At 39.9% G+C, this 20,486-nt stretch overlaps 1 protein-coding gene across 6 annotated transcripts in view; it reads right to left on the reverse strand.

The window, feature by feature from the left end:
• Positions 1–20,486, reverse strand: part of kdm4c (lysine demethylase 4C) — a 398,176-nt gene that overhangs the window by 366,126 nt on the left and 11,564 nt on the right. For 5 of the 6 annotated variants that reach the window (XM_062971934.1, XM_062971936.1, XM_008103350.3 and 2 more), the window contains exons 2-4: positions 10,049–10,101; positions 6,836–7,000; positions 1,724–1,899 (exon numbers count right to left, since the gene is read on the reverse strand). In XM_062971934.1, the coding sequence (XP_062828004.1) occupies positions 1,724–1,899; positions 6,836–6,979 (320 nt within the window). In that variant the 5' untranslated portion in view covers positions 6,980–7,000; positions 10,049–10,101. The remainder of the gene's footprint in view (positions 1–1,723; positions 1,900–6,835; positions 7,001–10,048; positions 10,102–20,486) is intronic. The other variant, XM_062971935.1, reaches the window with a different exon arrangement.

The following is a 20,486-nucleotide window of genomic DNA, read 5'->3' on the forward strand; positions in this document are numbered from 1 at the left end:
TGATTCTTGGAGAGATGAGAGCCATTACCTGAGTTCTAGACCCTTGCTCCTCTTGGCTCATTAAATAGGCCAAAGGGGGACTGGCATAGTGGTTAAGGGAAGTGATTGCTGCCTCTTTGCTTCAAGGCAGAATCCCAATATGCCTCAAGGAGGCTGTGGTAAGATTTCTTCTAAATGAACCTTCCCTGGACTCAACAACTTATCATGTACTCAACAACTATAGACTAGTCTCCAATACTGGTGTGGTGGTTTCTTAACTCATAGGGTGGAGGCTGATGGTCTAGATCAGGTCTGCACAACTTACAGTTCTCCAGGTGTTTTGGACTTCCGCTCCCAGAATTTTTGAGTACTGGAACTAGGACTAGGGCTTCTGGGAGTTGGAGGCCCAAACACCTGCAAGTTGTGCAGGCCTGATCTAGATCTATTTCAGTCTGGTTATAGGACAGACAGCTTTGATTGCCTTGGTGGTTGACCTAGGCAGAGAACCGGACAGGGGGAGTGTGTCCCTGCTGGTTCTATATCCTTCTCAGTTGCCACTCTGGGATGGGGCCTGAAGGCATTGTTCTTCAGTTGCTCCATTTCTTTTCTGTTAGAATGATCTCAGAAAACAGTGCTATGGCTTGACCGTTGGCCTACAGAATCAGGGTTCAGTCCTGCATGCCCCCCCCCCCATGCTATTGAACATCTACATGAAACTGCTGGAAATGGTAATTTGAAATTTGGGGATCAGATGTCATTAATAAGCCGATGACACCCAGTTCTACTACTCCTTTCCACCTAATTCCAAGGAAACTGTTCCCATGCGGTGCCTAGCAGTTGTAATAGATTGGATGAGGGCAAAGAAATTGAAGCTTAATCCAGACAAGACAGAGGTGCTTTTAATCAGTCAAAAAACCAATCTGAAAATAGAGATTCAGACTGTGTTTGTGTAACACTCCCCCTGAAAAAGCAGGTTCACAGTTTCTGAGAGCTTTTAGTCCTGAACCTGGAGGTTCAGGCCCAAGTTTTAGAAGTGACCAGGGGTGCTTTTTCATGGTTAAAGCTAGTGCACCAACTGTGCCTGTTCCTGGAGAAAATGGATCTGACCATAGTTGTACATTTATTTATTTATTTACAGCATTTATATTCCGCCCTTCTCACCCCAAAGGGTACTCAGGGCAGATCACATTGCACACATAAAGGCAAACATTCAATGCCATAACACAGAACAGAGACAGAGACAAGACGCAGGCGCGGGCTGGCCTCGAACTCATGACCTCTTGGTCAGAGTGATTTGTTGCAGCTGGCTTGCTTTCCAGCCTGTGCCACAGCCCGGCCTTCCACATACCTTGATTACATCACAATTAGAATTACTGTAATGCACTCTACGGTGGCTTCCCTTGAAAAGTACTGAGAAACTACAGTTGGTCCAAAGACCGGCAGCGAGGTTATTAATGGGACCTGACTATAGGGAGCACACAACTTCCCTGTTGCAACGGTTCTTCTGGCTACCAACTCATTTCCAGACACAATTCAAATAGCTGGTTTTAACCTATAGAGCCCAGTATGGCTTGGGTCCAGGTTATTGAAGGACAGTACCTCTCTATATGAGCCTGTGCACCTTGATTCCCTATATCGGGAAAATGACAGGATAAAAATAAATATAAATAAATAAATACTGAAAGAAAGCTAGGGGATAAATGAAAAAAGGACAGCATAAGCAAAAATAGCAAAATCTACCTACTTGTCACTATTGGCAAGTTGTCGAAACTCCTTCACAGTCATTGGCTTTTTCTGAATGTTATATTGAGTAAAGAGACCTGACTGACCAGTGACCATCTGTTGAATTGGAGCCGGAATTATCAGATTATCAATGTCATTATAACTTTTTCTTGGCTTCCATTCTTTAGGAGGAATCACCTAGAAGTTTAGAGAAAGAGAAATAAGGATCAACAAAAGAATGTATATAAAGAATTTCTATAAAGAAGGAATGAAAAATTATACTTTCAGAATTTGAAAATTGATACATGCAGATTGTTTTATTTTAGTCAGGAGAAGAATTGTGTAGCTTGAAGTTAAAGAAAAGTTAAATAATTTTAAAGGGTGCAAATTCAACTTTTATGTATTCCTTCTGAGGAAGAAGTGTCTATGGATAGTGTTACTATTTTTAATTGGAGTATTCAAAGTGCTGGCTTTAGCCTATAAAGCCTTTAATGTTCCAGCCCGAAATTATCTTCCCCTATAACCACCTCGGAGATTAAAATCATCTGAGTTTAAATTACTTACCATATACACATGTAAAAGTGGCCCTCATGTATAAGTCGAGGGTGGGTTTTGGAGCCAAACTTATGATTTTTGTTATGACCCTTATATTTCCTGAGAGTCATTCCGTGGGGGGGGGGGGAGTGCTGACCACCTCTGGCCACAACTGCCATTTTCCTGCACAGACATTCAAAAAGGCCACAGCGAAGAGAGTAGAGGGGATTCTCCCAGGATGGACTATGCTCTACCTTTGCATTATTTCATTCAGAAGAAGGGCAGAGTTTCTTTTTTAATTAGAGTTAAGATACAGTACTTGCATTGAAGTGATAAGTTGACTCAGTTTTTTAGCTGATTTTTTGACCAAAATTTCTAGACTTTATATATATATAGGGTAGATCACAAAGTTTTCACAAGAGATATGCAAACATGAGAAGGAACTAAATACTACTTTGGGAGGCAACAAGATACCAGGAGAAGGTAATATTGGCAGCTCTAATTCATCTTCAGGGAATTATTTTTCAGGGCACTAGCAGCCTGAAGCTCTCCTTCCCTCTTTTTGATGGTGTGATTGATTTATCTTTAATTTTATTTTGAAGGGTGTGCAGTCACCTAGGAGAGGTCTTTCCTTATAAAATCTGCTTACAACCAGATTTTATTTTCCATTGTCTGTCCTCTTCTTTTGTTTTCCTCCCCTGCTCTTTCCTCTTCTACCTCCACTTCCTTCTTATTATTATCATCTTTGTCTTGATAATTTCATCCAAGGGAACATGATAGGCCAAAAGTCAGTTTCATCTATTTATTTCATTAATATGTGCTTCAATAGAAGACAACAGGAACTTAGGCGAGGCACACAAAGGCTTAGTCTGGAATGAGTGACCATGCATAATGACTGCCCCACCCTTCCCTTTAGCCACCACAATCACAAATGATGACTAGCCTGCACTTTCTTTTTGTTTTGCAACAGCCAGACTCAACATTTTTCACTCCTTCCCACTTCCTAAAGTCTCTTTGTTTCTTTCTTCCCTACTCTTCTCCTAGAAGCTTGCAAATCTCCAATTTCCTAGCCCCAACTCAATCTTGCTTCTGTAGTCTATTTCTTACTACTACCATGAGAAGTTATATAATTAGAGGTTACAGTTATTTGGTGACATATATGAAGCAATATGGCCTATGGGAACTTATTTCACAAGTTCTGTTGGGCGGTTACTCTAGCTTTAACTGAGATTGAATTAGCTAGATGTTACTGCAACCTGTCAGGAAATATGTGCATACAACACCCATAAGGCTCCAGTGTGTAAAGCAATATCCCAAAGGCACTAAATCTCTCTATGTACTCAACACATACACACACCCACAAACACAACAAAGGTATCCAACCATCAAGCTAAATGTAATGTTTAGACATTTAGTTAAAAAATAAAACCAAAGCAGATACACATGTAACCAATTATACAAGAGGCTATCTTTTCTATTGAAGAATCACAGAGTTGGAAAAGACCATAAAGGCCATACAGTCCAATCCCCTGCTATGTAGGATCACATTATTTAATTGCTTTCCAGAAGATGGAGTACAATTCACAAAGTTTTTTAAAAAACACATTGGCTACGCTCTGCAAAGTCTTACATTATCTTGGCTATATGAACAAGATATGTGAAATATTGTTCCATATTTCATGAGGATGCCTGCCATAGATGTGGGCAAAATGTCAGGAGAGAATACTTGTGGAACACAACAACAACCCTGTGATTCTGGCCATGAAATCCTTCAACAACACACAAATGTTATTGTCTTAAAAGCTACTAGCTGTGCCCGGCCACGCGTTGCTGTGGTGAAGTATGGTGGTATGGGAAATAAATTATTGAGGAATTGGTGGTAGTTAAGGTAAAGGGTAAAGGTTTTCCCCTGACATTAAGTCCAGTCGTGTCTGACTCTGGGGGTTGGGGCTCGTCTCCATTTCTAAGCCGAAGAGCTGGCGTTGTCTGTAGATTCCTCCAAGGTCATGTGGCATGACTGCATGGAGCGCCGTTACCTTCCCGCTGGAGCAGTACCTATTCATCTACTCTCATTTGCATGTTTTTGAACTTTAGGGTTGGCAGAAGCTGGGGCTAACAGTGGGGGCTCTCTCCTCTCCCCCAATTCAAACCTGCAACCTTTCAGTCCAGAAGTTCAGCAGCTCAGCGCTTTAACATGCTGCGCCATTAGGGGATATTATCTCCTAAAGCTTGTGAATATACAATATTTCTGATTGGTTTTTGTTTTGTTTGTTGGAGGGAAGTATGAATGATGCAATTAGGCAAAATGATTAGCATGTAATGGCCTTGCAGCTTTAAAGCCTGGCTGCTTCCTCCCTGAGTCAATTTTTTGTTGGGAGGTGTTAGCTGGCCCGGATTGTTTCCTGTCTGGAATTCCCTTGTTTTCAGAGTGACGTTCTTTGCGATATTTTATGTGCTTCTAGTGTCTGTGGCCCTCAGAAAACAGAGGATTTGCCAGACTTTGGTGATGGTAATACTTTGTTGGTAGGTGTTAGCTGGCCCTCATTGTTTCCTGTGTGGAATTCCCCTGTTTTCAGAGTGTTGTTCTTTATTTAGTGTTCTGATTTTAGAGATTGTATTGTTCTGTTTTATTATACCACAGTAATTTTTATATATTCTGATTTTAGTGTTTTTGAATACTTGGAGCCAGATTGTATTCATTTTCATGGTTCACAGCAACACAATAATAATAATAATAATAATAATAATAATGATAGTAATAATAATGACTTTGGTAACACACACTGCTTCTCTCCCTTGTGAGCTTCCTTTCTGGAAGAATCCTTTCTTGGGAGGTGTTAGCCTCCCAAAGGATTGTTTCCTTTGTGGAATTCCCAATTTTCCTGCTTTCAGAGTGTTGCTCTTTATTTACTGTCCTGGTTTTAGAGATTATATTGTTCTGTATTATTCTACCATAGTAATTATTTCATATTACAGTAGAATCTCTCTTATCCAACATTCGCTTATCCAATGTTCTGGATTATCCAATGCAGTCTGCCTTTTAGTAGTCAATGTTTTTGTAGTCAGTGTTTTAAATTCATTGTGATATTTTGGTGGTAAATTTGTTAATACAGTAATTACTACATAGCATTACTGCGCATGGAACTACTTTTTCTGTCTAATTTGTTGTATAACATGATGTTTGGTTCTTAATTTGTATAATCGTTACCTAATTTGATGTTTTATCGGCTTTTCCTGAATCCCTTCTTATTATCCAACATATTCACTTATCCAACGTTCGGCCGGCCTGTTTATGTTGGATAAGTGAGACTTTGTTGTATGAACGTAGAGACATGGATGAGGGGTTGTACTGCCAAGTTTAGTGTTTCTGGGATGTGTAGTTTTGTTGTTTTGTCCTAGGCCGAAATTTCATTACCCTTTTATATATATAGATTTGTTGAAGTAGGTTTTAAGTGCAATGCATAAGTGATTGAATGTTGTTTACTTCTTCTCTCTCTTTAGGGAAAGATAAAGCAGAGTATAAATACTAATACTAATAATAATAATAATAATAACTGATTTACTTTGTTGTTTTAATTATAATTTTGTATTTTATCTTATATTTTAGTGTTTTTTAAAAAAAATATTTTTATTGGGTTTTTGCAATGTTACAATTGGAGGAGATAGTCTAAGGGAAAACTGTGAGGGAGAGAGGGGGATTGGGGAGGGAAGGGGGAGGGGATTGATGGAGGTAGGAGAGGTAAAATTTTCGGGAAAGAAAACCCTAGGGGGGGGAAGGGGGGGGAATAGACTTCCGATCTTCTAGCTTCCATTCTTAGTCTTGATTATTTCAACGGGTTGTCTCTTCTTGCAGGTATTCATCTAAAGGTAACCAGTTCGTTTCTCTCATAGGTCTTCCAGTGGCTTTTTTTGTCAAGAAAGTCAATCTGTCCATATTTTTAATGTCCATTAACTTCTCCAGCCACATCTCTTTAGTGAGTTCTTTCCCGCCTTTCCAATTTCTTGCTAGTACTATTCTAGCTGCAGTGATGGCGTAGGTGAATATTTTCTCATTGTTTTCTTTTTCAATTTCCAAATTTGTTTCACTATCTTTTTTAAAGTTATATAATCCTAATAGATAATAGTCTGGTTTACAGTCAAATTCCACTTTAAGAATCTTTTTACATTCCCTATGTATTGTCCACCAATATTTTTTAATTACCTTACAGTTCCACCACATGTGGATATTTTAGTGTTTTTAATCACCATAATTTGTAGTACAGAATCAAAGATGGCCAGATGGCCATCCCGTCCCTGTTTAAAAACCTCTAGGTGTTGGTTGTAATAGTGATATCTGGATGACAATTTTATCCTCATGATACAGCGTTATCCAACATTTCAAAAAAAAAAAAGTTCCACCAGATTTTTCTATATTTTACTGTTCAATTTGGCATAAAGTATGAACAAGATGTCTTCAAAATAATAACTAGACAGTATTATAACAAAAGCCATTGTGCATAAGTGAATCTGCGCTTAACAAAGCCTTGATTGACAGAAGGCTTTAGAAGGAGCATATTATTTAAACTCATTTTCTATCACCTATAGCATATCAAAGAATTACCTTTGCCAATCCGGCACGATGAGCTCCTTTTGATTCCATATAAGCCAAATACTTGTTAAATTCTCGGAACTCATCCATTGTAGGCTGAAAAGTCATAATTTTACAGCTTGGATTTGGTGGAGGTTCTGACGGTTGAGCAGCCATGGCTGTTCAATGTTATACCTGCTAATGAGCAAATATATATTAATCACAATTACGTTTCAGCAAAAAAATACTCTAAAATGGCTTATAAAATTATATCAATGCAGTCTATGCTGACTGAAGACCTTGTTCTGTCTATAGTTTTTTGCTCTTATATTGATTCCAGGTGTATAATGCAAGGCTGCAGGAAAGACAAACAAAACTGAAGAGTATATAATTATGTAGGTACAACTTAAAAAGTATGAACATTTTCAGAAGTCACCACTTCTTTCATGCTTTACGTCTTAAGCATTGGACTCCAGCATTTCGAACTATTAATATGAGAAAACAAGTCTGACAAGAGATGAAAATTCATTCACTTTAATCTTTATTATCCAAATAAAACCTCACATATATGTATTTATTTCTGACATTTATGGCCAACTCATGAGTGAAATGACAATACTTGTGCATAACTCATACAATTACATTTATATCGCACCTTTTCCCAGTTTGGGAACCAAGGCAGCTTACAACAGTTAGAAAGCATTTAAATCATCATAAAATTGAAACCAATTAAATCAACAGTTAAAGGTAGATGATAGTCTGAAAAATCAATTCTCAAAGTTCTATCAAAATAAAAAGATATTTCCATTGGAGTTTCAGGATTGTTAATGTTCCTTATAAATTTGGGAAGGGGACAGTAAATGCAACATAAATAATTACTGATATAAGCTCAGCAAATGCTTTATAAAATAAGATGCAAGATACCAATATTTTATTTAGAACTAGCTTGGGGACCCGGCGGTGCCCAGGTCATTAGAAGAAGGCATTGTTTGTTTTGGAATGTTAGGTAATATTTAGTTTGGTCCAGTTTGGTAAGAGTGAACTACAACTCCCAGATTCCCAGGGCAATCACCCCCAAACCCTGCCTGTATGCACAGTTGGCCATGTAGGGTCTGTGTGCCAGGTTTGGCCCAGATCCATCACTAGCTGAGTTCAGTGTTCTCTGAATATGGGTGAACTATAACTCTCTGATGCCAAGGATAATCACCCCACGTTGGCAGTGTTGGGTCTGTGTGCCAAATTTGGTCCAGATCCGTCATTGGTGGGGTTCAGAGGGCTCATGGAATACAGGTGAATTTATAACTCCCAGAGTGAAAGGTCAGTCCCCTTCCAAGTCCACCAGTATTCCCAGTTGGCCATGTTGGGTCTGTGTGCCAAGTTTGGTTCAGATCTGTCATCAGATGGGTTCAATGTTCTCTGAATTCAGGTGAACTATAACTCCTGGACTTCAAGGTCAATCACTCCCAAATCCTGTCAGTATGCAAAGTTGGCAATGTTGAGTCTGTGTGGCAAGTGAGTTCCAGATCCATCATTGGTGGGGTTCAGAGTGCTCTTAGATGGCAAGGAAACTATACAATGTTCCCTCACTTATCGCGGGGATTACGTTCCAAGACCACCCGCAATAAGTGAAAATCCGTGAAGTAGGGACACTATATTTATTTTAATATTTATACATTATTTTAGTAGCTATACACTATTTTAAGTCTTTATCAACCAGTCGTGTGTTGATAAATCACCTCCTTCTCCTCCTGTTGCCTCTTGGGCTCCTTTTCTCTCCCTTTGGCTTCTCCTTCCTCTCTTCCTTAGGCTGTAAATTGAATTTTTTTATGATTTACAATATTCTTTTAGAGCAGTGATTCCCAAAGTGGGCGCTACCGCCCCCTAGTGGGCACTGGAGCGATCCAGGGGGGCGGTGATGTGGGCGGGGCCAGAGGGGCAGGGCCTCTTCCCATGTGCCAGAGACAGGGCTGAGCACCTGAGGCGCCTGTTAGGACACAAAGGGGGCGGAGCTAGAGGAGTGGGCGTGGCTTCTTCCCAAGAGCCCGAGACAAGGCTGAGAATTCTATACCTCTCCTGAGGTGCTTGTTGGGACACAGAGGGCAGAGCTAGGGAAGGGGGCGGGGCCTCCTTCCAAGAGTGCGAGACAAGGCTGAGCCTCTGTACCTCTCCTGAGAGGCCTTTTAGGACTAAAGGGCAGGGCTAGGGGCAGTGGCGGGGCCTCTTCCAAAGAGAGCGAAACAAGGCTGAGCCTCTGTACCTCTCCTGAGAGGCCTTTTAGGACTAAAGGGCAGGGCTTGGGGCAGGGGCAGGGCCTCTTCCCAAGAGCCTCTGTATACCTCCCCTGAGGCGCTTGTTAGAACACAGGGGCGGGGTATAGAGGTCCAGCCCTGTCAGGCACTTGGGAAGAGGCCCCGCTCCCACCTCTAGCCCCACCCCCTCCTCTAGCCCCGCCCCCTGTGTCCTGGCAGGCACCTCAGGACAGCGATAGAAGCTCAGCCCTGTCTCAGAGCTCATAACTCCACCCATCCCAGTCCTGGCCTCCCCCTCCCAGCCCTGCATCTTGGACTGGGGAGAGGCTCAGCCCTGCCCTCTTGAACAGGAACCACGCCCACCCCTCTAAGCCACACACCCCTTTCCAGCGGGCATTGAGTAATATTTTTTCTGCAAAGGGGGCGATAGGCCAAATACTTTTGGGAACCACTGTTTTAGAGTTTATTAAAAAACCGTGAAACAGTGAATCCGTGAAAAGCGAACCACAAAGTTGTGAGGGAACACTGTACATCCCAGTCCCTATAACTCCTATACATCATGGTGAATTCTCCCCAAACCTCTCTCTCCAGTATGTTCAGTTGCTGATCAATTCTTCTGTTTGCTGTGTGCCATAGGAAAGGGAGAGGCAGTGGGTGGGGTCATGCAAATGGAGAGAGAAAGGAACACTGGGATGTGCTCGCTGTAACACGGTGTCTTGGGAGCGAGCAACTTAGTGATTCCTCAGCACTGGGAACTATAGACTGTTTGTGGAGGCCAGAGGCTGGCTGTATGAGTGGACACCTTTGCCACATATACACATACGTATTTTCCCTTTTATTATGTGCATAGATTTAGCAGACCACAGCTATCAAACAGTAAAGGTGGTTCTATTCTATATACACTTAATGTTTGGAGATTAAATGCTTAGCATTCTTAAGCATGTGTAAGCATGTGAAATATGGAAAGATTGAGGGAAAATGAAGGCACTGTTTTTACCTGTGTCTTGATATCTGTCTTCTACATCAACCCAAAAACAGATTTCTTTCAACCTATGTAACCAGGAGAGGATGGAGAAGGGGAAAGAAGGGAGAGAGAAAGAAAAAATGCATTTATATTATTATATTAATACATATTTAACCATTTTAAAAGGTACAATTCTTTAAACCTACACAGAAACAATTTTACTTCAAAAGGTCTCAATAAACAGACAAATATTAGCAGGATGAAAAATGTAACTTTAGAGAGAGAAAATAGTTAAGAAAAATTAGAGGAATGCAAAAATGTGGTTCAAAAGACAATCTATATATATAAAAATGTAATGTGTGTTTATCCCATAGAGTAAACAAAAAAGGCACTGAACCAGATCACACCAAATTTGGCTACAAAAGACACAGTCATCCTATCTATGTCTTTCAATTTAAAAAAACCTAGAAAAAGTCCAAATTACAGAGGACGAGGACGAGGAAGAGCCATTCTCCCCCTAGCTGCCAATCAGAAGGGTAGGCCCCACCCCCTTTAGGCCTCGCTCACTTCGTGTCCTAGCAACCCCAGCAGCAACAATGGCAGAGGATTTACTTTGGCCTCTTCCACACTGCCTATAAAATACAGATTATCTGATTTGAACTGGATTATATGGCAGTGTAGATTCAAGGCCCTTCCACACAGCTATATAACCAGAATGCCAAGGCAGATAATCCACAGTATCTGTTTTGAATTGGACTATCTTGAATACACACTGCCATATAATCCAGTTCAATGTGGATTTTATACAGTTGTGTAGAAGGAGCCTCATATAATCCAGTTCAAAGCAAATAATATAAGATTATAAATATAATATATAAAATTACTGTGGTATAATAAAACAGTATAGCACTTAATAGCCTTGCTGCTTGCAAGCCTGGCTGCTTTCTACCTTGCGGAATCCTTGGTTGGCCAATTTGAATAGCAATTAATAGTCTCAGTGTGGCAGGTATGAATGCTGCAATTAGCCACCTTGATTAGCATTTAATGGCCTTGCAGCTTCAAAGCCTGTTTGCTTCCTACCTGGGAGAATCCTTTGTTGGGATGTATTAGCTGGCCCTGATTGTTTCCTTTCTGGAATTCCCAATTTCCCTGCTTTCAGAGTGTTACTCTTTATTTACTGTCCTGGTTTTAGAGATTATATTGTTCTGTATTATTATAACACAGTAATTATTTCATATTACAGTAGAGTCTCACTTATTCAACGTTCGCTTATCCAATGTTCTGGATTATCCAACGCAGTCAGCCTTTTAGTAGTCAATGTAGTCAATGTTTTCAATACATTGTGATTTTTTGGTGCTAAATTTGTAAATACAGTAATTACTGCATAGCATTACTGTGCATTGAACTACTTTTTCTGTCAAATTTGTTGTATAACATGACACTTGAGTGATTAATTGTGCCAAACTGAAGCAACATGTTGCTATAAATGAACACTAGAGGCCTGACTCTGAGAACAAATAGTTGATTTTGGATTATATATTTTTTGAAAAATCTTTAGTACCGTGTTTCCCCGAAAATAAGACCTCCCCAAAGAATAAGACCTAGCAGGGGTTTGGGGGGATTGCCAAATATAAGGCCTCCCCTGAAAGTAAGACCTAGCAACTAAGGCTGCAGCAGAGTTCCATTGGGAAGCATGGCTGCAGGGCAGAAGCAGCACTCATACACACACCGGAGGGAGGGAGGGAGGGAGGGAGGGAGGGAAAGTGCTTGTTTTCTGTGCCTCCCTCCCTCCCTGGCTGGCCTTGCCTTGCCTGTCCCCCAGCCGCGGCTTGAAAAACCTTCCGTGGCTGCTGCTGCGCTGTTTCTTCCTTCCTTCCGTCTCCCTCCTGGCCATGCTGCCTTCGCCCCCAAGGCTTCTGATTGGCTCCTGGAGCCCGGGCAAGGGAGGGTGGGAGGGAAGGAAGAGGGCTTTCCACTCCTCCCCAAGGCTTCGCTCCTTAAAGGTACAGGACGCATTGGGATTCTCCTCTCATCCTTATTCCTATCCTATGCCATGAAACTGATTATTTTATACTATTATTCTATTACCATATTATTATCATCATATTCTGTTACTATTATTATATCCCATTATTATATTATCCTATTAATATATTTTAAATCATTATATTTTTCTATTATTATTATTATTATATCATTATATTATTATTCTATTATTATTCTATTATATTTTCATATTATTATATTATTATTCTGTTATTATTAAATTCCATTTTATATTACCCTATTAATATATTTTATATCATTATATTCTATACTATTATTCTATTATATTATCATATTATTATTTTATTATTATTAGCATATTCTGTTATTATTATTATATTCCATTTTATATTATCCTATTAATATATTTTATATCATTCTATTCCATTCTATTATTCTATTATATTATCCTATTATTATTATATTATTATGCTATTCTGTTGTTATATCCCATTATTATATTATCCTATTAATACCATATTATTATCATATTCTGTTATTACTATATCCTATATTATATTATCTCATTAATATATTGTATATCATTATATTATTATTATATTATCATATTATTATTATAGTATATTATATTATTCATCATTCATAACTACATTGAAACTAGAATAGAGAGAAATCAGCGTGGAAACCTTGTGAAACCTAAATTGCAAGAGGTACCATAGATTGTTGTACATGTAAATAATGGTAGTAACAAGAAATTCTTGATAGGATTCATAGTTTGTCTGGTTATGCTGGTTTGTGATGACAACTACTTTACAGTATATAATAAATGTTCATTTTGTTGTTCAACAATAAATGTGAGCTCTTCTTCGTGGAAAAATAAGACATCCCCTGAAAATAAGACCTAGTGCATCTTTGGGAGCAAAAATTAATATAAGACCCTGTCTTATTTTCGGGGAAACAGGGTAGCTGTACCAGGCATGGGCAATCTCAGGCCTGCCCCTCTTCCCCCTGTCTGCCTTGGTCCTCTTCTCTGCATGCAGATGCAGTGGCCTACCATGTCCCCAGGCTGAGAGGAGGGCCGAGGCAGAGACATGCCATTACCACGCGCTCTCTGGAGAGCGCTCACCAGCAGAGTGTCTCCTCCTCCTCTAAGCCTGAAGAAGGCCGCCTTCCCAATTCAGAGGAGAACTGGGGAGGGAAACACGTCACTGGCAAAAGCACTCTCACCAGCGCTATGTGTTTCCTTCTCTTCTTAGCATAAGGACGCAGTGAGCCACTAAAACCATCGATCTTACTAAAATACCTCAATTTAAGCTGCTTAAAACAAAGTTAACAATCTGAAAAAATCATAAAAAAATAAAAGTGTGAACAATATGACTCTAATGTAAATAAATGCCTGGCTAGAAAAATACAGTAATAATCATCTAGGTTTACAAAGCAAAACAATTTTGACAAATACTGTATTTACTTGAATCCTAGTCTTCATCAAGCCAATAAAAATATAATGTTACTTTATTATTCTCTCTTCTCTCAAAAAAAGGCCTCCAGACTCGGCCAGTAAAACAAACCTCATGTGTCCAAATTATATTATGCCAGCTGTGACTTTCTTCTAAACAAAAAGCATGAAGAGGATCATCTTTACTGAGCACAAAAAAATCTTTACTAAGCACAAAACCTTTGCAAAAGTGAAACCTGTCCAACTATGAAGTATCATATCTTAAAAGTCATCTTCAAAGCACAAAGAAATGAGATAACAGTATATGTTCCAAAGATTTGTAAACACTTGTACAGCCACCTGAACATATAATACAATTAACATTTTAATTTTCCATGGAGAAAGCACTCTTCTGTTGCATGTATTTTCTGCTAATTTAGGAGCTAAGTTACTTCTGTTCTTGATACAGTGCAATTAGTGTTCCAGAGGGTATTTATTTACACCAACAGTTTTTCTTATGTTTTGTGGTAGCCAAGTTGTGATGGTCAAAGTATTGCCTATTTGGAGAGCTGTCTAGAGACCAAGTAAACTTTAAAAATGCAGAATAATAAGCAGGAAGAGAAGGAGCCTTCAAGCTAGTCATCAATAGATGCCACCTAAATAGCAAACTCAGCCGGGGGAGAGGTCACCTATTCCCACTCTCCCCATTATGGAGAGAGATATTATATTTCTATGTAAACTATAATAATTATTCTAAATTCTCCATATAAGTGTATCTATTAAATATATACACAAAACCCAAGTGAAGAATTTATAGATATTTTCTTGGCAGAACCATTTTTCTCTTTTTTAGCAATGCATGAAGGTGGTCATTATTTATTTATTTGTTTATTTACAGTATTTATACCCCACCCTTCTTACCCCAAAGGGGACAGAGTGGCTTGCAGAAAACACATACAGCTGTGCTCAACTCTGGCCACAGGAGGTGCTGTCGCTCCATCTTCCATGCCGAAGAGCTTTCCTCCGATCAATGTCCTTAAGGGCATCTTTATTACCTCCCCACTAAAAATGGTACCTATTTATCTGCTCGCATTTCTGCTTTCGACATGCTAGGTGGGCAGGTGAGCTGGGGCTAATGGTGAATGCTCACCCCAACCTGGGCTTCGAATTACTGACCTTGCGATTGGCAGGATTTTTCTGCAGCACAGAGATTTAGCCTGCTGTGCTAACACCGGCCTTGAGAAACTTTTCAGAAATCCAACCAGAATACAAACTACTCTTCTAATAAAAGCCATGTGAGTATTACTTACTATACATAGACCATAATGAATGCATAAATCACAAAACATGCAGAACTAAAAAGCCACCATTGCACAGTGGATATATTCTGAAGAAAACAGAGTTGTGCTGACAGCATATTCATCAGTGACTTGTTTTTGGAAGGTGAACAATACATTAAATGTTGCAGTTGTAAATTCTTTACTCTGCACTGCAGTTGGGTACCATGTACTGTGCATTGCAGAATGGCACCTAGTCATTGATATATGCAGTATTCTATTCTGCCTGGAGCTGTTTTATGCTGAAGTAGGTGTTGGACTGAGGCCACAGAAGCATAAAAAGCATTCATATGAAATCCCAGATTTCATATTATTGCATATACTTTATTATGACACACTGAACTGAAACTACATGTACACAACACTTTTACATGTACTGCTAGACATATATCTGAATGCAGAAGAATATACAAATTAAACAAGCTCTCATTTGTGTATGTAAGACCTAAATCACTAATCAAGTCCAAAAACTTAATTTTTTGACTTCTTTATCTTACTTTACAATTTAACTTCTTCTTTAATGTGGCAAATTAACTTTAATTTTAATGAAAAGGTGAAAAAACATTCATGTATTATTAAAAATTAAAGTTTCTTTGACACATCATTTTAAAATAGAGTCAGGAAACACTTTTATTGAAACCAAGTAAATTTGAACACAGCTGTTGTTGTGACTGCGCCTTCGCGGACTGTGGATGATAGTGGTGGGATCAGGAGAGGAAGGAAAAACCCTCACGAGGAGGGCTCGTTGGAGGATTTGCACAGAAAGAAAATTAGGGACCTCAATGGGGAGTCTTCTATGGAAGATTCAGATGGGGAGTCTGTGGAAGAAATGGATGCTGGGTAACAGGTGGTGGCTGAGGAAGTGGGCACTGACTGAGCATGGGCACCGGAGATGCCTGGGGAATTGGGGCCCATGGATACTGCTGAACCTTGGGTATCTTCAGAAGCAGATCCCACTTGGTCTGCTTGGAGGAGGGTGGATGGATCCTCAGGTGTGCATGGTGTTGGGCGTCGGCAGGATGATTGGGATTCTGATGAAGAATTAGGCACGCTGTTTAGGCAGAACTGTGTGGAGTTCTGATTCATATTAAGGATTTGGGACACCTGCTCTTTGGGTGTTGGTGTTTGGACACCCAGGGAGAATTGGGATAAATTGGGAATGTTTGGTCACTTCACTTTGTGTGTGGCAAGGTGTTGCTGGGCGCCACTGGGACTCCTGTACGTGTTAAAGAAGACTGGACTGGGACTTTGCTTCAGATGTAAGTTTATCTGGGTTGCTCTGCAACGGAGGGCTGGAACTGTGTGGGTTTTCCAGGACTGCACTGTTATTACTATTTTTAGCTGCTGTTGCCTCCGTTGTTTTGGCTCTTTGTGCCATTTCGTGGACCTTGAATTGATGACTACAACCTCTGGACCTTGGACTGGAATTCGACCCTGTTTCTGCCTTTGCTCTCTGATTGGTCTATCCACGGCTCTTGACTTCTGGCTTTCCTCCTGACCCTGCTGCTGTCTCCTGTCCTGACCCTGGATCAACCTGATGACATCTCTTCGCTTTGTCCCTTGAGCTCCTGGCATTACTTGCACTCTCGAAGCGGTTTGCTGCTGTTCCTGCTATTTCGACTCTGGACAGGTTTGACGACATCTTCTTGCACTGTCCCTTTAAATCCCCAAAGCCTGTTGCTTGCCGCAGTAAGGGCTTGGAGCGGTACCTTCCCTTTTGCACCGGCTCCAAGTTTGTTTACAAGCCCCTTTGCCTGGTTTTGGTTTCTGTTTAGAGCTTTGTGTTAAAACTGCTAGCTTGTGACTCTTGGGAGTTTTTTGGGAGTTTCCAAGTCTTTGTTTTGTTTTGGCTGCTTTTCCAAGCCAACTTAGTTTGTTTAGAGCTGAATTGAAGCACCTTCTGTTTAATCTGGATTATTTACTTGGATAATCCAGTTTGTTTGCTAAAGCATACTTTTTGATATATTTTTGTTTAGACTGCTTTAAAACACTGAAAGTTAAGTGTTTAAAGCCATCTTTTGTGTTTGTGTCTATTTTTTGGGCTATCTCTTGAATAAACTCTGTTTTGCTCTCAAATTGGCACCTGACTCTTGACAGCTGTAGTCAAGTTTTCAGAAATTCCACATTTCTTCACTGAGCAAGATGGGATTTTTTTCAGCTGCAAAGAGCAAATAAGCAAGGATTCCAGGAGTGGGAGAAATCACATAGACTTCCATGGACTAGATTTGGTAATCATAAAGAAATTACACTTGAAAACTTTATTCCCACCAATCACCTGATCAACACCATTAGTTTGGTTTGTATTATAATGGCCCCAGTGACAAAAAAAATTGAAAATCAAGAAATTAACTAATTCCCTCAAGGTTCCTTGAGTCCTTGTGAGAATTGGGACACACAACTGTTGTCACACATAACCAGGGCTGTAGTCGGGGGGGGGGGGTTAGGGGTTCAACCCCTCCCCAAATTTTACAGGTTAAAAAACCTGGTTTGCTCATGAATTTTAACTAGGTAACCAAATCCCCATGATAAGTCTATGAGAAGCAAAAATTAAACGAGTCCTTCCAGAACTGCAAGCATTATCTCAAGCAAATTTTGACTATTTATTCACACTGTCATTACTTACAGCAATAGCTGATATAGTGGAAGCAACCAAGTTGGCCCACCCATAACTGGCAGGCAAAGCCTAAGGCATGAGGGGGATTTGAAGGCTCTTGTGTGTTAGTTTTTCTGGTGATTTTGTTGATTGGGTTTTGTTTTAGTTTTTTGTATATTGTGGGATCCAGGAGCTGTCTGATCTTTTCCTTGTATTGTTCTGTTTCCATGATTACTGTGGCATTCCCCTTATCTGCTGGGAGAATGATGTTTTTGGGTTCTGAGTTGAGGTCTTCGATGGTTTGTCTTTCTTTCCTTGTTATGTTGCTGGGAGGAAGTTTTGCCTTTCTCAGGATCCTCACTGTTTCCCCTCTTATTTCCTCCACTTCTTCCCCGAGGAGGCAGTAAATCACTGATTCAACATGGCAATGATGTTTTCTACTAACATTATTGCCAATGTCAAATCAGCAATTTACCACCTCCCCAGAAAATTAATACTCTGATCCAAAATTCCTTAATTAACCTCGACATACACCAACAACTGTGCAAATCGGAAGCACTCCCACCTAGGCTTTATGGACTCCCAAAATCCATATGGATTCCACCCCGCACAGACCCATCATGAGTGCCACTAGATCTCCCACATATGATTTGGCAAGACATTACAGCCCTGTTTCACCATTGCCTCACCACAAGCTACTTCCAATGGGACAATAAATTTTATGAACAGAAAGATGGAATAGCTACGGGGAGCCCGCTCAGCCTGGTCATAGCAAATTTCTACATGGAACAATTTGAAAAACAAGCCCTGGAAACAGCAACAAAAAAAGCCCACTATATGGTTCAAATAAGTGGATGACACCTTCACCCTTTGGAGCCATGAAAAAGAATAACTAAATAAGTTCCTGGACCACCTCAACAGCACCCACCCAAACATCCAATTCACCATGGAAAAAGAAAATGATGGAAAACAGCCATTTCTAAATGTTCTAGTCATTCGCAAACCAAATCAACAATTGGGCCACACAGTCTACAGGAAACCTACACACATGGACCTAAAAACTGTCCTACATAAAAACTGCAACCATCACCCAAGTTAAAAAAAAAGAAGAAGAAGAAGAAGAAGAAGCCCTGTGTGAAGCCCTCTTCACAGAGGTTCCTTCAGACGGGGGCGGGGGGGGGGGGATCTTTTCCTTTATATCCCACCTCTGTCACCAATTTAAACCTGGAACTCACACCTATTCCTAATCAAAGATTGCAGGGATCTTCTTGGACTCTTTAAATCTTATTCAGTGTTTTAGAAACAGTCTTCATACAGAACGAAACAGTAACTGAGTTTATTTATTGAGGTCTTGCAACAAAAGCGTGTTGGCTACATTTGTATATTGCTTTCCTGGTTGAATAACATTGTTTTGTTACAGCTTTCCTTCATACAAATCTTTACACACAGAAAGATTCACTTGTTTACTATGCAGGAGCAGACTCTCAACTATTTTCAAATTATTATACTAACTATTACTTCAAATACCTTTTGCTAACTTACTCCCTGACCTATATTCACTGACAACTAACTTTCATAACCTAGCAGTTAGCTTTCCCTGTCCTAACTGACTTTAGAATGTTCAGGTTCTTTTTCCAACTGCCATTTTTGGCTATCTCCCCTTTCAAATTCTGGCACCTGCTCATTTACATATGACCAATCAGGTTGCCCCTATGTAAATTAGCTTCCCCCCCCCCCGTGCTACTTTCTAAGAAACACAAAATGGCTGTTCGCACACCAGCCCTGCAAGGTAGGTCATGTTTCAATCATATATAAAATTTACACTATAATCAAGCTACATCCTGGTACACTGTGCAAAAAGAATCTGCGAACCCCATCTCATCCAGGGGAAACTGAACCATCTAAACTGGACTCTACAGGCCAATTGATATTCTACTACAGACATCAGAAGAGCTACAATACCAAGAACAAGCCATGAGAGTAAAGGCAAAGATCCACCCAGAGGAAAAGTGTTCTTACCATACATCAAGGGAACTACTGACCACATAGGGATGATGATGAAGAAACACAACCTACAAACTATCTACAGACTAGGTCCACTTAGAAAATCCAACAAATGCTATGTTCTACAAAGGACAAGAAGGATCCTCTCACCTATGCAGGAGTCTACCATATACCATGCAAATGTGGACAAGTCTACATAGGGACCACTGAAGGCAGCGCCCAAACACGAATCAAAGAACATGAAAGGCATTGTAGACTAATTCAACCAGAGAAGTTGGCCATAGCAGAACACATGATGAACTAATCTGGACACAGCATATTATTTGAGAACACAGAAATGCTAGGCAACTCTAAAAACCACCATGTCAGACTACACAAACAAGTCATTGAAATCCACAAGCATGAGGACAATTTCAATAGAAAGGGGGAACCATGAAAATGAACAAAATTTGGCTACCAGTATTTAAAAAACTCTAAAATCAGGAGAGTAAATCAAGAACAACACTCAGAAAACAGGTGAATTCCAAACAAGAAACCTCTGGGCCAGCTAACACCTCCCAACAAAGGATTCCCCCAGGCTGGAAGCAGCCAGGCTTTGAATCTGCAAGGCTATTCAATGCTAATCAAGGTGATTCATTGCAACATTCACACTAGCTTCAAACAGACAAGAGTTCTTTCTCCCACCCTGGACATTCCACAGATATAAACCTCACTTGCCTAGTTTCCAACAGACCTTACAATCTCTGAGGATGCCTGCCATAGATGTGGGCGAAATGTCAGGAGAGAAGGTTTCTGGAACATGGTCATACAGGCCAGAAAACTCACAGCAATCCAGTGATGCTGGCCATGAAAGCCTTTGACAACACATTGTACTGACACAGTTTTCAGGTGTTTCCAACAGACGTTGTGGTATTCTTTTATAACTATAAAATACCAATTAACAGTCTTTTTCAGTTATTTTAAGACTTGAAACTTCATATCTAAAATAGAAAATTGAATCTATATAAATCTATATAAAAATATAGAATGAACCATGCTATTTAAATTATTTTGTGTTATGGGACTACTCTTTATGATTCACTAAAAAAAAGTTTC

Source organism: Anolis carolinensis, chromosome 2 (genome assembly GCF_035594765.1).
Source record: "Anolis carolinensis isolate JA03-04 chromosome 2, rAnoCar3.1.pri, whole genome shotgun sequence".
NCBI lineage: Eukaryota > Metazoa > Chordata > Lepidosauria > Squamata > Dactyloidae > Anolis > Anolis carolinensis.